The sequence below is a fragment of the Stegostoma tigrinum genome, chromosome 12 (genome assembly GCF_030684315.1).
Source record: "Stegostoma tigrinum isolate sSteTig4 chromosome 12, sSteTig4.hap1, whole genome shotgun sequence".
NCBI classification, from domain to species: Eukaryota; Metazoa; Chordata; class Chondrichthyes; order Orectolobiformes; family Stegostomatidae; genus Stegostoma; species Stegostoma tigrinum.
In genome coordinates this window covers 62,462,480-62,478,378 of record NC_081365.1, presented here as the reverse complement: position 1 = coordinate 62,478,378, position 15,899 = coordinate 62,462,480, and the positions used below count along the sequence as shown (strand labels likewise).

General features: G+C 42.1%; 1 protein-coding gene across 7 annotated transcripts in view; it reads left to right on the top strand.

Annotated features, from left to right (window-relative positions):
- cnksr2a (connector enhancer of kinase suppressor of Ras 2a) overlaps positions 1-15,899 on the top strand; it is a 473,904-nt gene that overhangs the window by 103,378 nt on the left and 354,627 nt on the right. For all 7 annotated transcript variants that reach the window (XM_048541088.2, XM_048541090.2, XM_048541087.2 and 4 more), the window contains exons 2-3: positions 103-266; positions 13,235-13,437. In XM_048541088.2, the coding sequence (XP_048397045.2) occupies positions 103-266; positions 13,235-13,437 (367 nt within the window). The remainder of the gene's footprint in view (positions 1-102; positions 267-13,234; positions 13,438-15,899) is intronic.

Genomic DNA, 15,899 nt, shown 5'->3' with positions numbered 1-15,899 from the left:
ACAACTAATATACAACAGCAGCGTAGCTCCACTGGGATGTGCAGGGTACAAAGATTTATACATTCCAGAGGTTTAATTTTGTTTTCTGTTCATTATCATTAGGCCTTGATGACTGCCTGCAACAATACATTAAGAACTTTGACAGGGAAAAAGTTAGTGGAGATCAACTTCTGAGAATCACTCATCAGGAACTAGAGGAGCTTGGGGTCACTCGTATTGGCCATCAGGAGCTGATCTTGGAGGCAGTAGACCTGTTGTGTGCTTTGGTGAGTATGACCTCTTCGCCTTTTCTTTTATCTGAATTTTTAAGACACGTATTCCAAACTGGTACATTTTCAGAAAAGATAGCCTGTAACTGAAGAAGGAAATCTTGCAGGGCTATGGCGAATGAATGAAGGAGGCTGACGAACTGAATAAATCTTTCAGAGAGCATGAGTGGACAAAATGGTCTCCTGTGCTGTCAGATTCAGCGACTGCCTTGCAACATATGGCAACAGGTGGCACAGCATGAGTCAGAAAGCTTAAAAGTTGAAGTCAGCAGCCATTTCTGCCTGTTCCCCAACCCCCAGATCTGTTTAGGCTCTGCGGATGGAGTACAGGATGAGGCATCAGTTTACTGTGTTAAGTTTTTCAGGACTGTAGATCATGGAAATTGGACATCTTCCATGTTTCACAATCACTTTGACTTCTCTGGCATAAATGCATTCTGTTTGGAGGCCCTTTGGGGAACATAACGTATTAATGAGGCTGTTTTGCTGAAAATCTGTATTTACAAGTTTTAGCAGAAAAGGAGTAAGTATTTTAACGTGTTTTTCAACGTTCGATTGATGAAGTTACATTGTCCTATAATTCAGTCAGCACGAGACTGGTTTTTTCCATGGTTATCACTTTTAGAGTTCTCAGTGTACAAATAACACTTCAAATTTTGCAAAGACAAAACTTGGATATATTGTGAATTGTGAGGAGGATAATGTCGGACTTCAAGAGGACATAGAGAGGCTGGTGGAATGGGCAAACTCATGGCAGATGAAATTTAATATAGAGAAGTGTGAAGTGATGTGCTTTGGAAGCAAGAATGGAGAAGCAACATAAATAGTGTGAAACAAAGAGACCATGGGAAGGAATAGGTATTGATGTATGGATTGTTGAAGTTAGCAAGATGGTTTGACAAAGTAGTCAATAAATAACACAGAATTTGGAGCTTTAGGTACATAGCAAGGGAATTTATTAGCTGCACCAAGTCAGCTTTTGGAGTTGGGAGAATGGAGAACATCTTGTATTATATCCTGGATATTTTTCCACCTCTGTTCAATCTTGTCAGAAGCAGAATCTGAATGACACAGCTACCAATGCAGGAGTGGCACACAGATAAATATCAGCAGATTAACTGCTAGGGACAATTTGGAGATGTAGCTGAAACCTTACTTGTGTTGGATGGGTCCCCTGCTGAAGCTAAGCCTGGCACATGCCAGGAGGTATTCTCTCAGAAGCAGAACAAAGCCTAATATACCCCTCTCGATTCCCAGGGGCTGCTGATGCCAGGATCGCTACAATTGCCACTGCAAGACCTAGTGCGGAAGAATTTCTTTGCTGAACTAATGGCCTAGAAGTTCTGGTCACACTTTATTTGTGCCCATTTTTGAAGTTTACAGAGGACTCTCCCATTTTGGGGCAGGCCCCTGATTTCCTGCCTACATTGGCAGAACCCACCTCTGAGTGGGGTCCAGTTGCCAGCAATGTTGGGTGCTCCAAGTGGTCCACTTGCTTGAGAGTCCATGTGTGGTCCTTGGACTGGCATCTGGAAGCAGCCTGTTGATTGGTTACTTCTAGAAACAACATTCAGGCAAGTGGATCTCAGAAGCAGTTGGTGTTGGAGCCCAGAAATGGTTCAGGCATGTATTTGAAAACTACGGCAACAACTATACATGTTATATTTATGTATTGCCTATTGCATCTTTACTGAAATGAAACCTGTCAAGTTGCTTCACAGGAGTATTGTACAGCTACGTGTCACTTATGCCTCACAAGGAAATGTCAGGTCAAAAGGTAGGTGCTATTAGTTGTCTTAAAAGAGAAAAGAGAGGTGGAGACGTGTTGGGAGAGAATTTGAGAGCTTGGGCGTGGCCATCAATGGTGGGAGCAAACAAAATTGGGAATGCCCCAGAGGTCAGAGGACAGAATTTATCTCAGAGGGTTGTGAAGCTGGAGGAGGTCACAGTTGGGTTGGAAATAAAGATGTGAATTTTACAATCAAGGCATTGTTTGATCAGCAGCCAAAGTAGATCAATGAACTCAGTGGTGATGAGAATGGGACTTGGTGCGAGTTAAAGTACGAGAGCAGATCTTTTAATGGAGGGTAAAATGTGGGAAGCCTGCCAGGAGTGTTAGAATAGTTGAGTCTGGAGGTAACAATGGATGGGGGTTTCAGCAGTACCTGTGTTGAGACAGCGGCAAGTTGTGGGAGGTTACAGGGATAGAGATAAACAGTCTTAATAACAGCATAGATGTGAATTCAGAAACTGGCCTAAGAATCAGATGTTCCTCCAAGATTGTGAGCAGACTGGCTTAATCTCAAATTTACCAGGAAGATTGCTGGAGTCAGTGGATTGGAGTGAGGATTGAAGACAATGGCTTCATTCTTCTACATATATAATTAAAAGAAATTTCTGCTCATCAATACTTCATATCAGATAAGCAGTTAATAAATATTTGTAGTACCATGGAGTTCAAGATAAAGAAAGTGCTGAATCTTGATAAAACACTCATTTGGCTTTAATTGGAGTATTGTGCCCTATTCTGGAGAATACACTGTATTCTGTACAGTGCGTTGGAGGCAAATTCAATTATGTTTTCTAAAGGGAATTAGATAATCACCTGAAGAGATAAAAATTGGAAGGCGGCAAGGTAAATCTGGGGACTAGCTGATTTGGTTTTGCAGAAGAAAAGACAAGATTTCAATGAGCAGACTGGTCTTGTTTTGAACTGTGACGGCCCCACGTACTTGCAGCAACAGTGAAGCAACAAAATTATCAAATCTTAAGATTCCCCCTGGCATCTGTCTGAGAATTATGATGTAGAAATGACAGAAAATATGGAATGCACAGCAAAAAATAAAGACCTGATTGACAGAATACTATCGTGGCTAAATTGAACAACTATCCTGAAAGTCTGATTTCAAATTTGTCATATGTATCATGACTGATAAGTTACAAAGTTAGAATGTAGTCTAGATACTCCACTTGTAATAACATAAGACAAGCAGACAAGTTGGCAGGTCAATGCCATTTTAATCTCCTGAGTGAAAACCTCATATAAAAGCTCTTTTATCTCCTTGGAAGTCAGAGGAAGTGCCTTAGTACCTTCGTTCACATATTTCTCTTTTCAAATCTGACTTGCTGCTCCCCAATGACATTTTCAGAGAATTAATTTGCACTTCAGCAACTGTTGTCACTCAGGTGCCATTCTGTCTGTCCATCGATTTTCCTTAATCTCTGGTCCTGCTTATTATTTTCAAATAAATTCTGTGCTTATGTCCTAATTCAATTAGATCATTGACGCGCCAAAGCATTTTGACAGCTTGAATTATATCCCTCAATATTTTCTCTTGTCAAAACAAACTCATCTAATATTCACGGTCATCTGGATTTTGTATTACAGTCTTTTGATAGCACAGTTATTCTAAATACTTCAGCTTATACTTTTGTAATCAAGAATTAATTAGTCCATACAGCTGATTTTACTTTCACAAACACATGAGAAATCTTTAAAAAATGGTTGCCCTGACTGATAGCCCTGTTTTCATATGTGGAGCTTCCTCATAATGTTTCCTCACTGTTCCACAGTAGAAGGGAGGACAAACGAGCAAACAACATCCAGAATTTTCCCGGACACAGATCAACTATGATCGCATTTCCAAACCACTCATTGCAGTCCCCAGAAAAATACTTCCTTATTTTTCAAAGTTGATGCCATTCCCAAGTAAGTTAGGTGTGGTGATGTATGCCTTTTTAAAATTCCTGAGGTATATACATGGGTGGTGGGTTGAAAAGTCGTACAGCTCAAGCAAAAAACATCTCTGATACCTTTTCATTATTAGCTGTTGTGTTTTTCCGAGTTCTTTTTAGTTCAGAAGTGATAGGAAAAAAGATCAGGCAACTCTATAATGGTTAGGTATTCCCTTACCCAGCTTATGAAATGAAAATGTGGAAATTATTCATCCCTTATGAACCTTAAACCTTTTAAATTTAATTGAATTTGTGTTTCTGGGTTATTTAACAAATCCTGATCATTTATTTCCCAAAGTCTGTTTAGATGGAGTCTTCAGTCAGTCCAGAAAATTGAGTAGAACAGATAAACAAAATGGAGTCTAAATGTGGGTCTTTTCAAATAAATATGGTCAAGGGTGTTCAGAAATTGATTGATCTCAGTTTAAATATGAACGTTCATGACAGCTTCATGACCAGCAAATGCACTGGATATTTATCTCGGTCAGACCCCTGATATAAAATCAACTTTTTTGAAGCAGTCAAGCAAATGAACAAAAGTGTTTTTACACTTGGGTGAGTTTTGATTTTGAGAGCTGCCTCATTGCTTGGCCTCCTACATCTGAATAATTTCCAAATATGAAATTGTGACATAAGCTATAAGATAACTAGCGTTCTTAACATAGCTTATATGAGTGAACAATCTGTTCATTCCTGACTGTTCATATTCACTATTGTTGGATTCTGTTTTTTTGTAATTAATGAAGGACCTGCTGCTATCTACAATTTATTTACCTTACCTCCTTGGACATGAAAGGTAGAGATTACTCTACTTTATGAATAAGTTCCTGAAAGTGCTTCAAAACACTTTACAGTCAATTGCGTTTGGAGTGCTATTTTGCAAGTTACGTCAGTAACTTGGCAAAACAGTGAGATGGGTGACCATTTGGCCTGTTTATTTTTAAGTGCACCTTTTGAGGCAATACTGGGGTAGACACCAGGAGAACAGTCAATTGTATCCTCACACTAATCTGATATCAGCACCAAATGCTCCAAGTTCATGTCAAACCCAATAGCGCAGTTTTCTGACAGTACAGCGGGAAGACTGGATTATGAGTTTAAATCCCAATGTTGAACTTGACCCAGAGGTGAGGAATCACCAGCTGGCACAGGGCTGCAAGCTGCTGTAGACAAGTAACAGTCTGTAAATTTTCAACCTGAATTCCAGCCCTCAGTGGTAAAAATGTGGCACGATCATGGATTGCATTTTTGTCCCTTGCTAATTTCTTTCAAACTAATTATAATTGCAACGGTATGGAGCTGGGGCATGTTTCTGTGCAATCTGTTCCTTTGTCGGTAAGGCCTTAGTTGAATTGAAAGTTTGTTAGAGCCACAAAAGCGTCCACCCAGTTCCAATCCCTACCGTATCCCCATATTTACCATGGGTACCCACCTAACCTGCATACACCTGGACGCTATGCGCAGTTTAGCATTGCCAATCCATTGAACCTACACATCTTTGGACTGTAGGAGAAAACCCACACAGACACAGAACAAATCCACAAAGACAATTTCCCAAGGCTGGAATCAAACCTAGGTCCCTGGCACAATGAGGCAGTGGTCCTAACCACTGTGTCACCCAATTTGTTTTATAAGTCAGAGAGTTATAGAGCCTGGAAACAGATCCTTTAGTTCAACCAGTCCATGCTGAACATAATCCTTAAATAAACTAATCCCACCTGCCCGCTCCTGGCCCATATCCCCCCAATTTCTTTTCTATTCATGTACTTATTCAAACATCTTTTAAACATTGTAATTGTGCGCACATCCACCACATCTTCAGGAAGGTCATTCCACACGGGAACCACCCTCTGTGAGAATGAGCAAATAAGCAAACAGCAAAAGTGCAGACGTGTTGTAAGCGGGCTGTAGCTGTGCCATGATGATGCAAAAAGGCTGGCATGCGTGGATGCTGCATGTTGGATGCCAGTGTCTATAGATATGGGGTGCATGGGCTGTTGCCTATGAAGCATGCCCTGAGATGCTGATGCTGGATGTCTAAGATGGAGGTTTGGAGGAGCAAGCAGCGAGCTGCTGTCAAAGGTACCCACTAAATTTTGTGTCACGAATTCTTGGCACCTACTTTCTATTTGGCAGGTGGTAGAATAGGAATGTATGTATTAATGAGGCAAGATTAATTAATAAGGTGCATCATAACGAGCAATAATCCCTTTTAATAGGCCTTTTGCCATTTACTTGTAATAGTCTCATCTCAGCCTCCAGGCTTTGCTCGGTAAATGTGGGTTGGTGGTCTCAATGGCAAGAAAGGGCTCACTTGACATTAAGCACAATTCTTCCAAATTCTTCACTATTGTTAATTTTTTGGTGTTCACAAACGCAGTTATCTCAGATAGGCAATTTATCAGTAATTTTTTCATGGTTTACCGAGTTTGCAAAAATGTTTCAGTTTAGGTATGATATGTTAGTTAATTAGATAAAGAAAGTATACAACAGTGGCATTTGGTATCAGTGACTAATACCAGAGGACAATCAAACTGTTGGCATGAAATGATCTTGTTAAGGTGGTAGGGGCAACTTCCTGCTGTTTTGCTGAGGTGGTAGGCACTCTTCTTTTGGTCCGTCTTGCATTTGCCTAGTGAGGACTGATCAATGAAGGCTGCTCTGTGGGGACCAACTGATGAGATCTCCTGCCTACAAGGCCTGCTTGATGAAAACTGCCCTCACAACATACCTCTGCTCCAGCCCTTTATTATATCATATTTCCAGGCGCAGATGACTTACACTGTGTCAATCAATTGTCTGAACTCTTTTGGCCAACGGCCGTGGGACAACTATGTCAGAGTGATAGAAATGGCATTCCATGATCCCCTGGATGCAGATGCCTGTGGGAATGCAAAGATCAAAGGGAATTTGTTGGTGTTGTGTGAGGGAAGAGAAGGGGGTGGTGAGGGCAGAAGTGCAGGAAACGGATGGGACATTGCCACATGTGGCCTCAGAAATGTCTACTTTTAACCTCAAACGAGGTTCCACTGATCATCACCCTTCGCCCTACCAGCATCTGCATCCATCGGATGAACATTCGCCATCCCCACCACCCTCAGCAGGATGCCAATACTAGAAATATTTCCCATTCAACAACAAGGGTTGCTGGAAAAGCTCAGCAGGTCTGACAGCATCTCTGACAGAAAAGACAGAGTTAACATTTTGGGTCCAGTGACCCTTCCTCAGAACTGCACATCAAGAAAAGATCACTTTGACAAATCTGTCGAAGGGTGTTAACACTTAGGTCAGAGGGGACATTTTGTGCCACAACGTTACTCAACGCAGTTCCAGCAACTTTTGTTTTTGTTTCTGATTTACATCATCCACTGTTCTTTTGTTTTTTTTATATATTCCCCTCCCTCCCTTGTCACCATTCTGCAGGCAGTGTTTCCTCTGGGACACCATGGTCCACTCCTCCTCCACTCCCGACACCTCTCATAGCATCTTCCCATGCAATCACACATTGACCAATTACCTCCTCCCTCCTCACTATCCAAGGCTCCAAACGCTTCTTCTGTGCGACTTTACCTGCACTTCACTCAATTGGATTGCTGCTCACAATAGGCTCTCCTCTACACCGGGGAGACAAGGCACGGACTGGGTGACCCACTTTGTGGAACACCTTCGTTACATAGAAATGACCCTGAGTTTCCCGGTTTCCTGCCACTTCCACACAGCGCTGTGACCCGTGGCCCAACACCTCTGAGTCAGAGTCTGCAGCAGGGCTCCAGTGAGGCTCAGCACAAACTGGAAGAACAGAACAAACTCATTTTCCGCTTGTGGAAACTGATGCCTTCAGGCCTCAATATCCAGTTCAACAATTTTAGAGCCTCAGCACCTTCTTCCATGTCCTTTCTGCACAGACCGTTGTCATGACACAGGCTGCTTCAGGCACAGCTAACCCCATTTTCACATGGAGCCCATGATGGGCTTTTCTTTCTCTTGCCTCATAATTATCCACCCCTTAGTCTGTCTGCCTGCTCTTCTTGCTCTTTCTGGGCTGCATCTCCACCTGTTGAGTATGAGCCATCGCTGCCATCTGCACCTTTTCCTAGCTATTATCAGTTTTGATGAAGGGTCCCTGGATCCGAAACATTACCTCTACATTAACTCCACTGTTGCTGCCAAATCTGCTGAGTTTCTCCAGTAATTTTTCTTTTTGTCCGCATTTCTTTCACTTGCACCACTGTAGATTTAGAACTTTTGAATGGTTTTCAAGAGGGATATTTTCCTTTTCACTATCAAGTGTGTACAGGTTAGAGTTGTATTAGATTGTTTGGAGCTGTTTACTTCATCTACACATTTCCCCAGTGGTCAGCCCATGAACGATATTGAGTGATTGGCTCGAGAGATGGGTCAGGGAGGGGATGAGGAGGTAAGGGGTTGGTTTAAGGCATGAACTGACTTGGAGAGTTGGACAGAGCCATAGGTTGGAGCCAGCAAGGTGCTATGAGGGGACATGCAGTAGATGGAATCATGAGTTGGCATACAGGTGACCTGGTGTATATGAGTGTTACGGGCTTCGCTTTTAAAATAACTGGAACAGAGAAGCAAGGCAGGTTTCCTAATGAAACCATTTGATAGTGGTTTGCCACTTTTAACATTTAAAACCTACTTCTAAGGCTGATTGGCCCAACTCTATCTTGCCCTGGAAATATTTATTATAATCAGGTACTTTAAATTGAGGCAATTTGTCCCCTTATATCACCTTGCTGCCTCCAAGCCAGTCTATGCTCTGACTGACCTCCGAGTGGATGAGTGACCTTCCAGCTCTGTGCAGGAGCTGCACTGTTTGTTGGTGAAAGCCTCATATCCCAATTCCTTCCCCCCCGCCCCACTTTATCATCATTCACTCCCTGTTATGATTTATATAATGCAGTATACTTTTAGTAGGTTAGCTTTATTTAAAAGATTTGACGTAGCAAATGCAACATTTTATTTTATTTTCATTATTTAGTTTAAGTTTTGTTTTGTCTATGCAGAGTCTATGAGCTTTGTCAAGATTTCAATCAGCAGCGTAAACATCCCCTGAGCCACGTGGAGTAACTTTCGGGCACAGGATCTCCCGTCAGACCGAAGTGTTAACACCCTTCAACTGATTTCTCAAAGTGATCTTTCCTTGACTTTCAAATGAATCAGCTCTTGAGGTAGTAAACTGAGTTGCTTGCAGGTGTTTGACGTGGGACCTCACTATAGGTTAGGTCATAAGATAAGAACTCACAGTGTTGGACGTAGTATGTTGGTGTGGATAGGGGGCAGGAAACATCAGGTGGAGTAAGGGGCTGTTTTTCAGTTGGTGACTCGTGAGCAGCGGTGTTCCACAGGGATCTGTGCTGGGACCGCAACTGTTTATCATTATAGATTAACAACTTGGAGAGGAAGTGAATGTACTGTCACCAAACTTGCAGATGACACAAAAATAAGTGGAAAGGCAAGTTGTGAGAGGGATAGAAACCGTTTACAGAGAGATATTGATAGGTTAAGTAAATGGGCAAAAAGTTGGCAAATGGAGTATAATGTGGGAACATGCAAAGTTGTTCATTTCGGAAGGGAAAGTGAAATAACAGAATATTATTTAAATGGAGAATAACTGCAGAAAGCAATAGCACATGAAGGGAATGTGGGTATTTGTGCATGAAACACAGAAAGCTAGCACAGAGGTAATCGGGAAGGCTAATGGAATGTTGGTCCTTATTTCAAGCATGTTAGAGTGGAAGAGGACAGAAATCTTACTGCAACTGTACAAGGTGCTGGTGAGTCCACAGCTGGAGCACTGTGAACAGTTTTGGACCCCTTATTTAAAGAAAGATATTGTTTCATTGAAGGCAGTCCAGAGAAGGTTCACAAGTATGATCGCTAGTATAGGGGGGATTGTCTTTTGAGCAAAGGCTAAACAAGTTGGGATTCTATTCAATGGAGTTTGGAAGAATGAGAGATGATTTGAATGAAACATGTCAGATTCTTATGGGTAAATGCTGAGATGACATTTTCCTTCTTGGCAGAGTCTAGAACTAGAGGGCATAGACTCAGGATAGAGGAGCACCAATTTAAGACTGAGATAAGGAGAAATTTATTTTCTAAGAGGGTTGAAAGTCTTTGGAGCTCCTCGCCACAGATAGCCATGGGAGCAGATTCCTTCAGTAAGTTTAACACTTAGATTCTTGATCAGTCGAGGAATCAAGTGTTACGATGAAAGGGGAGGAAAGAGAAGATGAGGAATGTTGGATCAGCTAATGATCCTATTGAATAGTGAAGCAGGTTGGAAGGGCTGATTGACTTACTCATGTTCCGATTTCCTACGTTGCCATGGCCTTATGAGACCCATCTATTTGACTAAACATATAGTTGCCCCTCCTAAAATTCCCCTTCTTCATATGCTGTTGACTTTGGTAAGTAATGTTGGAAAATTGGATGTAAAGTTAAGTGAGGCCATTCTCAATGTTGACATCAAATGGTTGCACATTTCGATCACGTTGGGATGGGATTCTAACTATTGAGTGAATTAACATGGATTCTCACTGTTTTTACCCTCATTAGGGGAGATGATGGTCTGGTGGTACTGTTGCAAGACTATTAATCCAGAGATCCACATAACGTTTTGGGATCTGGCCTACATGTTACTCCAGACCCTCAGCAATGTGGTTGGCTCTTAACTGCCCTCTGGGCATTTAGGGATGGGCAATAAATGCTGGCTGAGCCAGTGATTCCCACATCCTATGAACGAACGAATGAATGAATGAATAAAAGAAAGTAATCTCGTGTCATGAATAGGCAGGCTTCCATTCCCTGGAAACTAGATACCGACAATTCGTGACATGGAAGTCAAAGCAGATTCCTGGTGACTCCAGCTCACTACTTTCTCCTCCAGACCTCCATCTTCGACCACTGACGCCACCACCTCAGGACAAACTGAATGGGCAGCAGCCACGCGCACCTCACATGTACCAACCTCACCACAACATTGCAGCAAGTCTCGGATCTACATACAGTACTGTCCTACATGTCAATGCTGCACCTTGGAATGCACCAGCACCTTTCATTGCAATGTAGCTGCAAGCACACTTTGTACACAGGGTTGCATCTTATAGCTTAGGCCAGGCTGTGTCTCATTACCGTCTACTCGCACTGTTAGTGCTCACTCACTTTGCAACTCTGTGGGCGCTGACAACATTCTTCCCATGCCTGATCTTGCCTTGACGTTTTGTACTTTGCCCTCTCGATGAGAGTTTAAATGCTCACTTCCTTCTATCTTGCCTTGCCTTTTTGCACAGACGCAAAGCGTGTCACGATTGTCAGCTATCAGTCAAGGAGATGGACACTTTGCTCTACAGCACTGTCCTATCTCAATGATACATCTATAGCTTGTGCCAACAGCCCATGTGTAAATACATTGCATGTACGTCAACTGAATGACCATGTCTCAAAGTTGAATGTGATTGTGAAACATTTCAGCCATGATCAGATGGCGGAGCACTCAGTGGGCTGAATGGCCCAAGTCTGCTCCTTTATGTGATGGTCTTATGGAAGGGGAGCAGTCCTCATTTAAATTCAGGGGACTGCTATCAATCAGGAGCTTTTTATTGTAGAGTCGGTGAAAGATCTCATCTGATATAAGTCCAGGGTGTTGGATGGAGAGCTCAGGACAGCTGTGGCCAGGATTCTTTTCTTGGGCTGTAGGTGGGGAATGCCAGGAGCTGAATGTTGGACACCCCATTAGCCATCTCATCTCTTCCTGCCCTACTGTGGGCTGTTATCCCCTGTAATGAAACTATGGGAATGACTGAGTGAGATGAAAGTCCCTGGCTCAGCTGTCAGTACTGGAGTAGGTGGAAGAGAGGTGGTGCTGAGGTGTCCCAGCTCAGTGAGTAGGAAATGCAGAGGCTTTGCAGGGTTGGTAGGCAGGAGGAATTGGTTGGGTGGGGGTGAGCGGAGAAGATGTCTCAGGCAGTCATGAGACTGGTAAAGCATGAGTTTTGGGGGGAGGCAGCAGCAGAAATATAATGAGGTGGCAGAAAGAAGAGGGTGGCATTCTACTGGTGGAGCAGAGAGCGATGGTGACCTTCCCGTGACATCACCGTGCATTTCTCTCGATGGTTGAAACCATACTGGCCAAATTGGCAGCCATAGCCCAGTTTGTCATGGGCTGGTGTTCTGACCTCCCGTGCCAGCCTCAGGGCTAGGGGACAGCTCTTGTCTGAATCCGCTATACACCTGGACCTCCCTGTCACTCAGCAGGGCACCAATTTCTCCTTATCTTCCATCTCCAGGGTGCATGTCATAAACCAGGTAGGGGAGCTCTAGACTTATTGCATTTAAAGGTTGCACAATGACTTTTTAAAGATTGAGCCAGTAGCAGTGGTCCCCAGCTGTCTGCCTGTGATAAGTATTTCTGGTTATGGAGAGTGGGAGAATCGTGCTAGCAGTGAATGCCATGGGGCTGGGGACGCTTTCAACGAAGCGAGTTTGGGAAGGCTGTGTGAGAAAATGTACTTGGCCTCCATGGAGGGAAACCCTCCATGAAACACATCAAAAATGGCACAGCCAAAATGCGGTCAGATTTAGCCCAGCACTTCGAGTCTGATATTTCTCTCCAAGGTCAGAGGGTGACAGGTTGGAGTGGGCGTGGGGAGCAGAAAAGTGAAGGTGCTCTGTGTCCTGCCAACAGGTCTTGATACATATTAAAAAAAAATCAGAATGCAGATAACAGATCAGAGGCTTACTAAACTTGAATGCTATCTCTGTTTCTCTCTCCACAGAACCTGCCAGACGTGCTGAGTTTTTCCAGCATTTTCCACTTTTATTTTCAATTTCCAGCAGCCGCACTACTTTGTTCTTACTAATAGCTGATTCTCTTCAGTGAAGTTTAAATTATGTTTGCACAACTTTTTAAAACAAATCCTAAAAGTACACATTATTACTAATTCGAACATAATCGGGACTTATGCTTTATGAGTTTGCTTCATACATGATACCTGCTGAAGAAAAGTCAGTTTGCATTTTCTAAATAATCTTATTTTAGATACTGGTTGCGGTGTTGTGTTCAAAAGTGGGAGGGTCTACAGTGACAGACAACGTTTAAGCATTATCATGTCTGGTTGTTTGACGCATTTGCCAATATTGTCAATAGACAATACCATTATGAAATTTCAGACCCAGACAGAATTATTTGGCTCTTGCATCTTTTTTAGAACTATGGACTTGAAACCGAGAACCTCAAAACATTATCGCACAAACTCAACGCCTCCGCTAAAAATCTCCAGAATTTCATAACTGGCCGGAGGAGGAGTGGGCACTATGATGGAAGGACTTCAAGAAGGTTGCCAAATGATTTCCTGACGTCAGTAGTGGATCTCATAGGTGCTGCTAAAAGCCTTCTGGCATGGCTGGACAGGTAGTTCTCAGATTGTAGTCATTTGTACACTATGAGTGAATGACTGAAAATGTGCATAGGGTTATTAATTGGTTCAAATCAATGGAACTCTAATTTGCCTTGATAATTAAATTTCCAATCATCCTAACTACAAATTCTGTGCACCCTTTTGGGTCAAACAGTACATTTGATTCGTTCAGTAGCTTTGTCAGTACATATTGACTAAGAGATAAGTTTCAATTGCATGAATTTTGATTAAAAATAGGTTAAAACCGTTGAGTTTCAGTAAATAAAATTGCTAAATCCACTGTTAGTATCTAACTGGAAAATATCTCAAGAGTACTTGAAATATTTAGTGATTTGAACCATGAACAATCAGCCGAATAATTCTGTTTAAAACTGTGTTATCTGAATGTATTTCAGTAACATTGATTGATTAATTAGTTTTATTGAACCTACTCTCTTCCTCAAGTTGGTTTATTGAACTTACTTCTTGCACCATTGGACCTCCAAGCCGACAGTTTAGCCCAATATTCGTGTTCTGTCAGCATACATTTTTAACCTGAAAATATTGATGCTTAACACTCATGCCTCTCAGTGATTGGAACCGGGCGGAGCAGGAGTGGGGTCTTCACTTCCACCAATGGAGTTTGCATATTCACACCGTATCTGCATTGATTTCGACCAGATTCCTCCCACAGTCCAAAGATGTGCAGGTTAGGTGGATTGGTCATGCTAAATTACCCATCATGTCCAGAGATGTAGGCTAAGTGGATTAGCCACAGGGTTACAAGGACAGGGTAGGGGTCTGGATCTGGATGGGATAATCTTCAGCGGGACAGTATGGACTCCGTGGGGTGAATGGCCTGGTTCCATGCTGTAGGGATTCTAAGAATCTTTGACACATTTTCCAGTCAAATAGATCTCAGTGGTATAGATTCTATGGGTGATCATTCTAGTATATCTTTCTGTTAGAAACACTGCAGTTATAGAACATAGAGAATGAGTGTAAAAAAAAACCCAACATTTACAGGACTTTGATAGGAAAGAAAGGAACATAAAGAAATTCAAATTTTCGTGAATGTTCAGAGAACATATAAGTATAAGCTCAAAGTCCAGCAGCAGTTACCATGGTCTAAGTCCAGAAACTCACCTTGAATTCAGACGGAGATCGAACCAGCAATATGGTAAGCTGTAAAACGTATAAATACCACCAGCAGGTGACACAATGCCCATGCATGCTTAGAGAGGTCAAGTCAACTATCTGCCAGGCACCTTTATTACGACAGAGAAAGTGAAGATTCAACAAATGTTAATTCCAAATGAAATTTGAATTTTTATTGAGAATAAGCTGTGAATTTTAAGAGTCACTGGCAACCATCTACCCATGCTGAATGGGTGGTGGCCAGTTTTAGCTGGGTGCCTTGATGTTACCTGGAGAATGTGCAGTGAGTGACATGATGATCAGCCAAGGTGGCCACCATCCATTCAGCCCGCAAAGATAGCCAGTGATTCTTGGTGTTGATACATTTCTAACGAAAAGCTAACAAGGTTTGGGGCAGGTTTAGCAAGGAATGTCCGCAGCCACCATGAAAAAAGCTTTTGCCAACAGTGGGGTCGATGTGGAGAAGGCTTGGCCCCAGATCAAGTTCAGTATTAGGAGAAAAATAGAGAAAGGATCATAATCGGTCAGAAGGCAACTGAAGGGGAAAGTCGCAATGAAATGGTAACAAGCAACAGACAGGAATCACTTAGTGAAGAAAATAGCCAAGAAATAAAAAGTTGGAAATGTAAAATCTGAAGCCAAAAGCGTTCCTCAATGCCGTCATATCTCTGAATCAAGCTGAAATTGTAAGAAAATGATCCCTGTCCTGTGGCCAGGCTCAATCTCGATAGAAATCATTTCAAATTAAGTCAACAGCCAAGTATTGTAGATGCTGGATTTAATTTGTATTTAACATTTGTCAAACTCCTACTTATTCTGTCATAATAAAAGTTTCAGGTAGATAATTTCACTTGATTTCTTGGCGCATGCATGCACTTTGCACCACCTTGTGGTAGCATTCATACAATTCCCAGCCAGCTGATCTTACTTTCCAACAATGGAACTGGAGAAATGCGCCCCAGAGTATGAAACCCAGATTTTATTATTTGGATTTTGCGTCTGCTTCCACGAGAAAGTTTGCAGATGAATTTCTTGACCACAGCAACAATCCTGAGTGATCCTTTGCCTACATAACTCTATTGAGATAGTAATCATTATTAGAAATGTTCATGGCTTGGCTCTGCAAATTTGACAGATGCTATATAAATATAAGATCTTTATTTGTTAGATGTCTGTATGCTTTCTCTGTTTTCCAGTTTTTCTAAACTACAGATGTCCCCTCCAGAAATCTATAGATGATACTTATGCGCCTTTAACACACGTATATGTTGTTGACACTAAAACTTAAATTTGTTGCTTAAAATGAGTTTATCTAATA